The 13,194-nt window shown below is 39.6% G+C and overlaps 2 protein-coding genes across 8 annotated transcripts in view; one reads left to right on the forward strand and one right to left on the reverse strand.

Moving 5' to 3' along the window:
* rimbp2b (RIMS binding protein 2b) overlaps nucleotides 1-5,160 on the forward strand; it is an 88,579-nt gene extending 83,419 nt beyond the window's left edge. For 2 of the 7 annotated variants that reach the window (XM_087795833.1, XM_087795879.1), the window contains 3 exons: nucleotides 1,143-1,271; nucleotides 2,066-2,110; nucleotides 3,705-5,160. In XM_087795833.1, coding sequence (XP_087651959.1) covers nucleotides 1,143-1,271; nucleotides 2,066-2,092 — 156 coding nt within the window. In that variant the 3' untranslated portion in view covers nucleotides 2,093-2,110; nucleotides 3,705-5,160. The other 5 variants (XM_087795848.1, XM_087795840.1, XM_087795864.1 and 2 more) reach the window with 3 other exon arrangements.
* On the reverse strand, nucleotides 5,153-12,884 carry piwil1 (piwi-like RNA-mediated gene silencing 1). The gene is made up of 21 exons (XM_087795922.1): nucleotides 12,827-12,884; nucleotides 12,493-12,573; nucleotides 11,037-11,121; nucleotides 10,627-10,755; nucleotides 10,341-10,555; nucleotides 10,137-10,258; nucleotides 8,862-8,942; nucleotides 8,292-8,489; nucleotides 8,112-8,220; nucleotides 7,925-8,048; nucleotides 7,747-7,864; nucleotides 7,561-7,675; nucleotides 7,298-7,485; nucleotides 7,146-7,218; nucleotides 6,843-7,043; nucleotides 6,567-6,670; nucleotides 6,425-6,495; nucleotides 5,994-6,147; nucleotides 5,805-5,930; nucleotides 5,583-5,730; nucleotides 5,153-5,524 (listed from the first exon to the last, which is right to left on the reverse strand). Exons 2-21 carry the CDS (start codon nucleotides 12,556-12,558, stop codon nucleotides 5,408-5,410), a joined length of 2,544 nt encoding a protein of 847 aa, XP_087652048.1. The 5' UTR covers nucleotides 12,559-12,573; nucleotides 12,827-12,884; the 3' UTR covers nucleotides 5,153-5,407.
* Nucleotides 12,885-13,194: the final 310 nt, after the last annotated feature.

Here is a 13,194-nt window from a genome sequence, read left to right on the forward strand (position 1 = left end):
GACTGGTGTTGTGAGCAGACAAATGTTGAGCGAGCAGCAGTGAAGTTGAGCGCGTGTATGACAGCTAGAACGCTTGGAGGTGGCAGTCATTTTACTCCATAGTAGTCTGCCCTGATATGACGTTCCCACTAGATAAAAACAGCACTTTTTTAGTCCTCTGTTCAAAGATGGACATTTTCAACGTCCTCTACGATTCCCTCTGCTGTCCATCTGCTCGTAAAATAACTTGACAAGCGTAACAGTTAAAATACACCGTTTGGATAATGGTGCGTTCTCATTGGCTCAGAAAAGGTTTGCAAACTTTAGATTTCACGTGGTTAATGACTTCACAAGAGATTTGAATCTAGAGTTGGACTGACAATAATTTGTCATGTTCAATTCGTTTTTAAATAGAAGTAACGTTTTTGTTTGTTCTTTTATCAATAAAAATTCCAATAATTATTACTATTATACTACAGATACATTCAGCGTGTACAGACCTTTGCCAAGTCAAGTATTCCCAAAGTATTGGGATTCTTTTTTGTGGTTTATTTTATTTATTTTCCATCACAGAACTTACTTGAACACCACAATAGGCAAACAAAAAAAAATCAAAATTATTCAAGTATTATTTAATGTGTGACAAATCATTCAAACCGTTCCTAAATAGGAATGCAACCGCTGATCACACTTAATGTTGTTGCCCTACTGATTTAATTTGATAAGTATAACTATAAGTGTATTTGCAAGACTCTGTCCCGGGACAAGGATACAATATATTACGATACTGTAGGAACAAAGATATATTTGCAGTATTTTCTGAGTACTTGACTTAGACGTTGCAGAATTCACAAACTGCATGACTTTTGTCGTAATAATTTTTATGCGTTTTAAAAACAAAATATTCCCAAACGTCAGCTTTAAAAGCTGGTGGGCCGACTGTATCCTCTCGACCTCAGTCATCAGCGGGCTCTTGCAGGATTTTATTGGTCCTTAAGCGGCAGAGAACGAATAACGGCCAAAAGTTTAATCCAACAAAACAAAAAACTGTATTTAATCAATAGAGTGCTCTTGAATACTGATATTGTGAAAAGAAATACTGCGATATTCAAGTGATTACTTTTTCTAACACCTCTATGTACGACGCCTCTTGTTCTCCTCAGGGTGAACTAAACGGTCACAAAGGACTCGTTCCATCCAACTTTCTCGAAGAAGTGCCTGACGACGTGGAGGTTTATCTCACTGACTCACCATCTCGATACTCCCAGGACACTCGGATAAAGACCAAAAGGGTACATGCTCCTTTGCAGTACTAGCACTCTGTCCTCCATCCTCAGCTCCCTCCCTCCCTCCCTCTCTCTTCCTTCTCTCGTATTCGTGCCTGTGTGTGTGCGTCTCATTGGTGCAATGGGATCTTCCACTGTAAATATTTACATGTTTCAGATTTATGAAAAGAGAATAAAACTTTAACTCTAATACTTGACAGAACTTTTATTTTTCATGTCAACTGCTGTGAAGGGTGGGGGGTGGCGGCGAGGGGAGGGGCTCAACTGTACAGTAACAAATGAATAAATTGTATTTATCATTCTCAATGAGAGCTAATGGTGGAGGGGAAGGGGCTAGACTTTTTTCCTGTCATGTTTGGAGAAGCAGATGTTTTTTTGCACATGCATATGCAGCAGATGATTTAGGAATCTATTCTGTGTGTCATTTCAAATAGTTTTGATGTACCGAAAAGATGAACGATGTAGCTCCGCATGTTCAATCGTCCAGATGCATGAAGGGATTTTCTTCAAAAAAACCCGAAAAAAAACCCCATCAGTCTAGTGTTAGCCACATTTTTGTATCTACTCCCAATGCCTTGTTTTCTATTTTGCTTTTCTTGTAAAGTACCTTTAGACTCTGTTGCCATCCCAGAGGTTTCGTAAAAAGAAATGTAAGATGTGATGCTATTTTTCTGTTCAATGAAATAATAATGTTGAAATATTCCTAGGCGTCATCTTTGCCATTGTGACTGTGTACAAACTACTGAAATGCCATCACCATGTTTGTTTATTTTCTTTTTCTCACCCGCTTGGCAAAACAGAAGAAGAGTGTTCATTTCACACCTTAACGGCTCTGTTTCCGTCACGTAAGTGAGCAACTGAGGATACCAAGATTACCAACCCCTCGTCTAATGCAGATGACATGGGTCCCCTTAGCTTCTGGTACGCACCACTAACCTGCTCTTCTCTCCTGACGAAACCCTTGTTTCACCCCCAAAGTCTCAGACACTTGCCAATGCATTAGACAAGATGTATGGTATCTTCAGTTGTTTCTCTGAGTGTTGTACCTGACAATGTCCGTCTCCTCAAACGAGTCTCCAACTGTAACTCATGCTACGCTAAAAGGCCTTTATTTTTGCACTGATTTCCCTAAATTTGAACGTCACCAGAATTTGACAATATGTAGAATGTTACATACAATGTAAGTGTAAATAAGTAGGTGCTTACAATTGCATCAATTTACACGTAAATATGAGAATACAAATCAAAACGGAGTTTGTAATACAGCTAGATATAAAATCAATCAAGAATATTACCAGAACGGTCCTTGTCTAGTCCAGGCCACTTTTATTATAGTCAGTTTTTTTACGCTGCCGTCTCTAATGTGCCATTACAGAAGTCAAGGTAACACGCACAATCTTCATTTGCTAGATCGATTACCTTGAACTGAATCATTAAAAAAGATAAGTCAAACAATCTCATTTAATATGGCTTTATTAGTCGTGGGTTGATTCAGTGTCATGGAGTTTGAAAGGCCACTAGATGGCACTGCCAGTATAAAAATGATGCTGTTGCAACACATTTGTAAGTCAGACAAATATAATGCAGAGTGCCATCTAGTGGCCTTTCAAAGTCTTGCTAAGATGAGTAATTTATTTTTTCCACCAACAGAAAGCTTTTCCTAAAGTATTTCAACAGCCATATGAATAAGAAAAACAGAACTCCTCCAAGCAGCTCATTATACACTCATTTAAAAAATAAATGGATCAAAATAATTCATCAAGTTATTGCATTCCAGAACACACTTTCAACAAACTAGTTAACAAATGACCAATACCTGGAATACTATATGATCCGATTCCTCTTGTCCAATTATGAACATTCCCTGAATAATTAAAATCACTGCTAGCATATATATATATATATATATATATATATGTATATATATATACACACACACACACACACATATTACAATAACACCCATCTTCAGCTTATAACCCACAAACACTCCTATACACGTTTGGATTTTGCATATCGTTTCTAAAAACCACCATCTTTCCAAAGTGCATCTTGCTGAAGCCTTTTAGCTCATGATTACAGCGATGGATCTGGTGACTAGTAGTTTCTGCTACAACACTTGTATTGAACATCGACGTAAATGTGACATAAATATGCCCCACCTGTCCCAGAACTGAAACGTATTTGGTGATATGTGAAGATCTCCCCTCTGCCTCTCATAGTCCTTGTGCCAGATGTCATCATGCACATGTTTTTGACTCCCGCTTCAGTTCTGGCGCCGTAGCTCAGCAGTTCTGTGGCAGCTTGGTAGACAGCTCAGAACTAAGTGCATCGTGGATGAGGGACAAGTAGACTTTGGGGACCCAGCGAGGACAGCATTGGGGGACACTACTTTGACTTGTTAACACCTTCAACTGTCCCTTACGGGTCTCCCATTAGGTTCTACTGGATAAATCGCCTCGACCCAGAAGAGCAGCAACTCTCCCAGTGGGTCCACACTCCTCTGGTGGCTCCTCCCACTGTGGGCCGACGTCCCCTTCAGGGCGCCACTGGACTTGTCCTTGAAACACAGAGGCACTCCTCTCCAAGGGGGAAAGACTGTTGACACAACTGGGAATGTGAGGGGAAAAAAAATCCACGGCATCGACTGGGAATACTTTAACTTTACATCTTTGGCTTCAATCCGTTTTACGTGAAAGTGATTCGACCCAAATGTGAAGCAACAGATTGGAGAGGTCATGAGGTTCTAAAAATAGTTAAGTTTCATCTGAATGTCATCACATGAAATGGGAATAAAATAAAAAAACATGCACAGCAATAAAGCTGCTGCTTAAAACGACCAAGCACCTGGAAAAGCTTTACTTTTAGGTAGATTAATCATCTTTAGATCAATTCATTACAATTGAGCACCCCATTCAGAAAGGGAATAAATTCAAAAGGTCAAGTTCGATTAATGCCGACGCCTCATTCTCCCATAAACCCCAGCAGGCAGTCATGAAATGAGCACATACTGAAACCATCCAAGATCTGAACTGAACAATGCAACTTGCCTTATATTAGCACAAAGCTCAGTCAGTTCTGTCATCTGTCCAACTAAACAAAGCCAAGTGTGTGATGTGCAGGGTTTTATTTCCAAGTCTTGTGTCCAGTGTGAAGTATATACTAGAAGTTAAAAGAAGGGAGAACCAAGTATTTCAACATCTGTCACTAAAGTCAGAGAACTAAAGAGCAGGTGAATCACTCGATTTATTTTGCAGTATGTGACGACACAAGACTACCTCTGCAGTCCTAATCTCATACCCCGATCTTGATGGAGCCGTGTGTTCAGTGTCGATGTCAAGTACTGTATTCAACCTATATGAACTATCTACACCTTCAATGTAGAGTGAATGTACCATGAAGTGAAGGCAAATGTATAATCGACGCTGCAGATGTCGTGAGTAAAACTGTCCTCTTTCTCATCACAGCTTTTCCAACTTCTGTTCTCAAAGTCCCATTTTCCTCTTAAACTGCCAAACTGAAGAGAATGTACACCAACACATTCTGCTTGAGTCATTGCTCGGCCAGACAACCTGTGACACCCTGGTGTACGTTCTTCACACTCTAGTTTCTTTTCATTTGAGTAACTTTTTCTACTTTTTCCATGTGTGAAAAAAAAAAGTTGTTTTTAAATGTTTCTACTTGATTTTGAAAAAAGAAAAAGCCTTTTTGTACATTTACAATCGACAGTGCAAGCTTTCTTCTCATGGTGTCTTGAAGAAGTTTTGGATTCAGCAACTGTGTGTGCTCTATGATCAAGATTTATCAGCCTATAGTGATGAAACTATTACTGTGTGGGTGTGCATGTGCAATATTTTCTTAAAACTATATCGAAATAAATTTGAATATTTTTTAACACGTTTCTTTTGTTTTATTGAACAAAACACAAGTGACTGTAGACGTTTTGTCAAAAAAAAATGAACATAAAATGATTTAATTCACTAAACTTTGCTACAACAAAATGTGGCTCATCTGCCAACAACAAACTTTGACACTTGTATCTACCTACAAGCATTAGTTGACCAAATTAAAACAATTCCAGGCCATTATTAACAACAGTATAACTTAGCCATGTGTGATGTGAATGTGATACTTGTATCCACCTACAAGTAAAAAAGCAGGCTGTCCAGGTTGGGGTTGTGCTCCCGGTGAAGGCTCTGACCCACAAGAAAGGCCAGCTTGTGGGCGTACTGGCAGGGAGCAGGCACGGCGATGATTCCCTGTCCACAAGTGGCAAGTTATGTGTGCACATCACCCGTGCTGAGTCAGCAAACATACCTGCCAGTTGTAGTACATGTGGCAGAGCTTGTAGGTGAGTCTCTGCATGTGGTCGGGTCTGAGCCCACTTGTGTCGTACACCACGTTGTAGTGTGTCGGAGACACTGTGCCCTGGCGGACTGCCTGGCTGATTATAAAGAAGTCATACCTAGAGAACAAAAAACAAACTTAACAAAGAATGCATGTGGAACTTTCTTTGTCACAACCAAAAAGAAAACGTACCACTCTGGGCGGGTGACGTCAGAGTCCACGATTGTTCCTGGTGGTGGATTGGACAGGTTTCCATTGATGTGGGCGAACAATCTTGTGTTGATCCTTTTTTTCACCACCACGACACTCAGCTTGGGCCTGAATATGTATCGAAATGTCAAAGGCGACCAACATGCAATAAATAACAATAGCTCGACTAACATGTAGTCCTCTCCCATGGACTTGATGGATTCCAAAATCTGAGCGACTTCATAGTTGACGACACTGTGCAACTGACCGTCGCCGACTCCATCACGATAGATGATGATCCGTGAAGGAAGGCAGTTGTTGAACTTCAGGTAGTCTTTCAGAGCAGCTGACCACAGCAACATTTAAAGAATGACTACATTGTTTCAGTATTGCTCAATCAGTACTGATTCCATCTACATACCAATAGTGTTACTCTTATTTACATGTTTGTTAATGATGCAAATTTTAACTAATTTAGCCATTTCCAAGTAAAAACATTAGATGTTTCATGGCCAAAGTACATCACAATGCACTTGATCAGTTCTAAGCAAAAACAATGTTCACGTTTGACATTGCAGTTTAAAATGAAAAATAATGAACACGTTACTAAGACCTTTACTGACCCTTAAATGGCATCTTCAACCCATCCATGATCTCCTGACCTCTGTGCTGCAGCACACACTTTGAGTACCATCTGGATGGGAACACAAATCGACCATTAGTCAACATAATCACTCGACAAGAATTGACATTAGACATCAAAACCTGCTCATAGAAGGGTTCAGACTTGCCACCAGAGCACCAATTGAACGTTTTTGGGACGAGGTGTCGTGGTAGCAATCGATGCCAACAATCATCAGCTGCTTCAGCTGCAGTAAAGAGTGGATTAAAAATCAAGCAGCCATTATGAACCATAGTTAAAGTTATTCAGTTGTGGCGACTAAAACATGCCCATTTACTTCTTTCCAAAATAATTGTGTAGTTTCCAGCACACGCTTAAAACGACTTGCTGCAGGTTAAATCATTTTTTAGTTGACTCACAGGAATCTCTACGCTCCACAACTCTCCTCCCATCTTGCACGCCATCTGCAGGACAATCTTGGTGGCAACAGTCATGAGAGCTTGAGGTTTGGAGAGCGTGCGAGCCACCACACACTGGCTGGGAGTGGGACAGTCAAGGCACAGGTACTTCTTCACACAATCATACTTGTCCTTCCTGATGCTGCTGAGAACCACCACCACCTGAAAAAGTTAAATAAACGATTCAATTGTCCAATGAAACCAGAACAAGATGCAAGTCTGAAAAATACAGAAGATTATAGATGCATATTAATCATAATTTACCATTTGAGTTTGTGGACCAACATTTTGCTGCAGAGCTTTGAGAAGCATCTCTTGGTGATCATCATATTCAATCCTGTTAAAAAAATAAAAAGCTAATTTGTTTAATTAAAACACATTCACAGTAAGAGGTGTGTGTACTATGTGGTTCTTGCATTGTTGCCCTTTGTAGACGAATCCCAACTGGACCAGAAACTTTGTTGAGTGTCTGCAGAAGGGCCTGAGCTTCATTGAAACTGCGCTTTGAGTAAAACATCAGCCAGTTGTTTAGCGGTGGGCAGCAGATCACAGGAACTCCTCGCATTTCTCTGGACCAATCAGCAGTCCAAGGGTTGAACTCGTACTGTTGGATCAGTTAGTTTTAACAACTGCACAATTTGACATAACATTATCCAGGACCAGCAGAAACACTCCATACCATTCTTGATCCCTGGATGATCTTTTCTCCAGGCAGAACTCTCCCTTTCATTTGAAGGAGTTCCTTATCAAACCGAAGACCCCATTTGTCCAGTTCTGCCTGTGCCTCAGGATTGCTGCAAGATTCAGTTTTATTAGAAATCATATACTCTGGTTCCAAATCTCGAAAAAAAGAGTTTGCCATCACCTTTGAATTGAATTGACAAAGCCATTAAGACGCCCCATTCTCTGCTCTGGGCCAAGTCTGGTGTGCTGACCCAAGTCCTTCATGACATTGAAATCTGCTCGCATCTTGTCAGTCAAGCCTGTACATCATTATAAATGGATTATTCAACGTCACATGCCTATACCACGTTCCAAAATACCTGTGAGGTAGCACAGCTCAGGTATGAGCAGAGCTGGACCAGGAGGAGGAGCACCAGCAGGGGCCCTCTTTACATGGCTTACTAGCAGAACCTGGTTTTGATCCATGATGTCCACATCATAGCGCTATCAAAACAAACATCGAGTCAAATAGAGGGAAATATAACAATAGATTTAGTTTTAACTTACAGACTTATAGTAGTGCATAAATGACATGTCCGCTTCTCCTTTTTTGAATGTGTTTTTTGGAGTTTGATCCCAAGCAATATCATCAACCCTGTAGGTTTTGTTGTTGTACCTAATGATGAATATATTTGTCAGAGTTGTAAATAATATTGGCAAACTATTTTGAAATGTATCAACACTCACTTGGTCAGGACGACAACTCCAATCAGTTCCTTTGCGCAAACATCAGTGAAGTTTGCATTCCCGCATCTTTCCCTCAGACTATACATGAAGTCCAAGACTGTCTCACTACGTAGCACCTTATGGCTAACATCTGTGCACAGCATGATGGATGTCTCATACTCCAGGATGGTTGTGGTGTATCCCGGCCAGATAGTCAGCCTTAGACAAGAAACTATTTTAGTTTAGGGTTCCCAAAGGTCATACAAAAATTCATTTTCATTTAGCGATGCAATAATAATGTATAAACTCGATAGTGCACAACAGCTAGATGAAAAAAAAAAATGTTTCATTTACAAGTTAAATATTGATCAAGACACAGTATATATCCACCTACGTTCCAAAGGCACACTGAACAGAGACGGTATCGTTTCAGTGTGCCAAAAATGTGTTTTCAATAAGCGCTATAGGAGAATGCTAAAAAATTCCAACCAGCTCATTTTCAAAATGTCCGATTTGAAACACTGCACCGGATGGAGAAATTTCAAGTCAAATATTTGGGGGGGAAAAAAAAAAAAGAAAATTAAAAATCACCTGTGCTTTGGAATGCTATTTGCATCCTTTGGGTTGTAGTAATTTCTTCCAATCTGCTGCATCTCAAGAATCCTCAAAATTCTGAAAAAAATAAGCTTATTTAAAATACAGATAATAGCATTTCACTTTTAACTTAAAGGTGAAATTAAGTTCCAAATTTGCTTCATGCATAATACTTGTATTCCAAAAACTAGTTATGCACCGCAGGCATTTGTAGTTATACAAGGTTATACAAGACAGACATTCCTACAAATGCATAAAATACATCCATGTGAATTTTTGGCTACTGATAAAATGAGGTGTTTCGTGTGGATCACTTTCCAGAAAGTAGAAGATATATAGATCAACTTAATGTTTTAGTGTTTCAATGTTGCGATTCCGAGCCAGGATAAATGCCACCGCGCGGGATGAAAAGTATGCAAAAAAGGCCATTATTGCCAAGAATGGCGACTCAAGTAATTTGTTGACGCACCTGAACACACACTGAGGCAATTTAAGTGCATAAATCTGGGTGTTTGACTGCATTAAGAGCAGAAGGCACCGGTCCTTCTCTTGGGATTGAAGTCATGTGAACGTTCTCAAGAAGCCCGATTTTAAGTCTTTCCTAATAACTCAACTTCGTCTGGGAGAACTAACTAAAGCACTATGTCTAGATCTAAACATACGACTGTAAATACTGTAGAGGAAACTTCACACGTACATTTTGTGATCAAGTTAAACAGGTTTGTAAAAAGGATCAAGGTGACGCTTGTGTTGCTTTATCTTATGGGTTTTCTTCAGTAAGTTAGTTAAACAACTTAAATAAACATACTGTTATTCCCATCTTCTGCTTACATATGCCTGATTTGAGGGGAACAGTGAGACACCATGAGATTTAGCAACCAGCCATCTGTGTGAAAGCATCCCCCAGGTCCATTTTTCTACTACTTGGGACACCACAAGCAGGCTTGAGTCCCAAGAAAAAAGACATTGTTCTAAAGAATAACTTAAGTGTAATAAATACAAGATTGTTAGTCCATGTTTTGCACTAGAAATGCATTTTTTCTGCAAGGCTGGATTGGAAATGTACTGATTGACTTTACAATGGGTTGTGGAATTTTTTGTTTTAGAATTGACCTTATGAAATTTGCGTCGTAAAAATTATAATTCAGGAACCGATATCGAAGTTAAGGGATCAGAATTTGTACTGGTTTCTAAAAATCTTTGATCGATACATAAACATACCATAAATTTTGAAAAATGTAATAAGAGAAAGATTGCAGTAGCATCACTGACCTTCTGAATATGATGTTGTAAAACTGAATACAGACAGGCGAAGTAGGTGGGAGCTCGTTTGTCAAGGTTATGGTGACCTCAACCTTTTCTCCAGTCCTGGTCTCACTCTGCAGCTTGGTTTGCTTAGCAATTACAAGCATTTAGACCATAGTCAAAGGCAGAAAAGTACCTTTGGAAAAAAATTTATCAGCATTTGTCATTAACCTTATCTGGAAGGACAACTGGAAGAAAAAGGATCGCTCCATCAAAGCTCCGGGCTGGCCCCAATGTTTCTTCTTGCTGGAAGAGAAGGTGAAATCTGCGACGACGATCCTCAACAGGGGGATCAAAGTCTACATGGTACTGGTAAAGGACCCACTCGGGTCGTGACAAGATCCGGAAAAAATTGGCGGACAATGCAATCTGTGATCCAGAAGCTCCTGAAGAGCCAATTGATAAAAGACTCAAATTAGTTACTAGTGCTTTTTGGAAAATAAACAAATGACAGGACCTTTCTTGGATTCTTTGACATGTTGCATAGTCTGGCGCGTGTTGATTCCAGCATCATTATAGTCCCTTCTTCGCCCACCTCTCTCTCCAAGTGTCACCTGCCGAAATCCAACCGAGATCTGCTGAACAGCTAATGTGTACAAAAGACACCATTAGACTAACGCGATGCAAGTGAACTAGCAAGTCTTGTACAATTGAAGAGACATTTTAATTTGCTTTACAGACTAAAATATGACTTTTTAACCAACGAAAACATTTAAATATTTTTTCCCGAATGTTTTTACTATGTCGATTGCCTGCTACTTAACACCATACTCTAGACCGTAGCTGAAATTAGTATCCTGTATTCAGAATATACATTTCCCATATGGGTCTTCAAAGGAAAAGTGGGTTTAAAACCACTTCACTTGCCTTCTTCAGTGATAGGTCCTGGAGCTCCCTTCTGCCTCCCTCTTCCCACAAGCTCTGCCTCAGCTTGCGAAGGAGGTATTGACGGCTATGTGGATAGAAATTCATATTCATTATTGTTGACAGATTTTTCGTTTTAAATCAACATATCAATTCAAGTCAACATATCGATTTAATGGAAAGTATTTTTAGTTGCAGAGGCTGCAATTTCAATTTAAAAAAATTAAAAAAACACCCACAACAGAAGGAAGCCACGATGACATTACATTTAGGAGGGGGAGGGCAGAAGAATTGTTTGGTAGCAAAGAGCTGTGCACCTCACATAACACAATATAATACAAACCATGTCGCTGATCCAAATCATATCGCCAATATGAACTTTACTTTTGTACTCCCCAGTGCAGCCATAGACATATATACAGACACCGCATTGACTGCCGCTGCCAACGAGAGCGGTGTGTCTACAGGGTGTCCATCTTGTTACAGTGCATTACATCTATAGAGAAATCCTGTGTTTACACTATAAAAGTGATCATAAATCGCTTATTTGTCAAGCTTTTTTCAAACCTCAGACCAGATAGACATTAGAAGGAATATTTTTCTATAAAATGTATAAATACAAATTTTGAATATAATGAATTTGATAGATGAAACAAATACAAATTCTCAACAGATAGTATGTCTCAAATCAAACACTGCCGCTACGAACTAACCGGAAATGACCCGTCAGCTTCTTCTTCTACTTCTATTTAACAATGGTTTCAACCAGCTGTAGGAACTCTATCACAGACACCTGCTGGCAGCACGTTTTGCAAGTTTGGATCAAGAAATAAAGAAAAAATATGAGAATCAAATTATTCGTGAGATATTTAAGCTGGTTTCAGGACTGAAGACGTGTTTATCCTCCTACTGCTGCTGAAAATACACCTGTAAGTATATGAATATATATGACGTAACTTCCGTTTACAAAGTCACTAAGATGGCAGCCGTTTAGGGTAGATAGTGTCCATCGAACCAAACTCAGTTTTCTGGGCATTTTAGAACGCCAATTTAGTGTGCATGGCGCACTAAATTTCGCATACTAAGAATTGAGACGCACTTACGCACTAAAAATACTAACTTTGAGTACGCTAGTATGCGATTTGAGACACAGCCCCAGTCTATCCAGCGTCTATGTATACATGTCTATGAGTGTAGCCTCAATCAGACTCTCTACCTCCGAGAGATGTGTATACAGAAAGGAGCAAAGCCCATTATTACGTATCAATGGGCTCTGTTCTCGTTGCATGAAAGAACTTCATAAAGTCACAGTCTTTAAAACGGAGCATCATCATGATCAGGGACTTCATCATTTAACTCCAACATGAAAACTTGGAAAATGTCAGATTTGTGGCGAGTGTTTTTAATAAATCCACAAATGTAGACATTCTCCATGAACGCTGTCCTTCTCTGAACTTACCCCAGGGGGCGCCGCCTCCTGGCCACGCGCGCGGCCTCTTGATCGTGCACGTGCTCGACCAGTCATGCTAGCTAGTGTTAACTACAAACAGAAAGAAGAAAAACTACATTTACACTCTTTAGTCGTTGTATTCACGTTGAAAACCCAACAGCACACTGAGTCCCCAACATTTTAAACACACAACGGACATAACTTATATACAAGAGTCGGTGAAAACGCAATTATATATTACTAAACATGCATTTTATCGGAGACTACAATCAAGTCAGTCTTACAAACATATTTAATCACTACAAACGTTGACAAAAGGCAAAATAATATTAAATACACTCACTTTTCTAGGTTCACATGCAGTTTAGCACAGGTGTGTTCCGTTAAGTCTAAGCCAAAATCGCGCCATCTGTATTTATACGCCTTTTCACAATTCAGATCAATGCGCACGTACCGTTGGAAAAACACAATCACAAAATTGTTTTATATTATTCTTCACTTTGAATCGCATAGAATGAAGTAGTTAAACTTATTTACGCGTGAAAAACGCTTTTGAACAAACGCATGCGACCGAGAACTAATTTCTGGCGGCGTGATACACTTTGGTGTTGTAGTGCGTTTTTTAATTTACATGCAGCGCTCATTCTCGCCACAGGAGTGCAGCAGAGTACAGATTTATTTTTTCATTTCTTGTTCCCTGCACGTCTTCAG

Source organism: Callionymus lyra, chromosome 1 (genome assembly GCF_982586985.1).
Source record: "Callionymus lyra chromosome 1, fCalLyr1.hap1.1, whole genome shotgun sequence".
NCBI classification, from domain to species: Eukaryota; Metazoa; Chordata; class Actinopteri; order Syngnathiformes; family Callionymidae; genus Callionymus; species Callionymus lyra.

What these genes read in the sequence shown, in the direction of transcription:
- piwil1 (XM_087795922.1), bottom strand. Translation starts at nt 12,558, where the DNA reads ATGACTGGTCGAGCACGTGCACGATCAAGAGGCCGCGCGCGTGGCCAG. An exon ending in CAGTTGTCCTTCCAGATAAG is followed by an intron (nt 10,259 to 10,340) that starts GTTAATGACAAA and finishes GTAATTGCTAAG; the next exon opens with CAAACCAAGCTGCAGAGTGA. An exon ending in TTGGTCCACAAACTCAAATG is followed by an intron (nt 7,044 to 7,145) that starts GTAAATTATGAT and finishes TAACTTTTTCAG; the next exon opens with GTGGTGGTGGTTCTCAGCAG.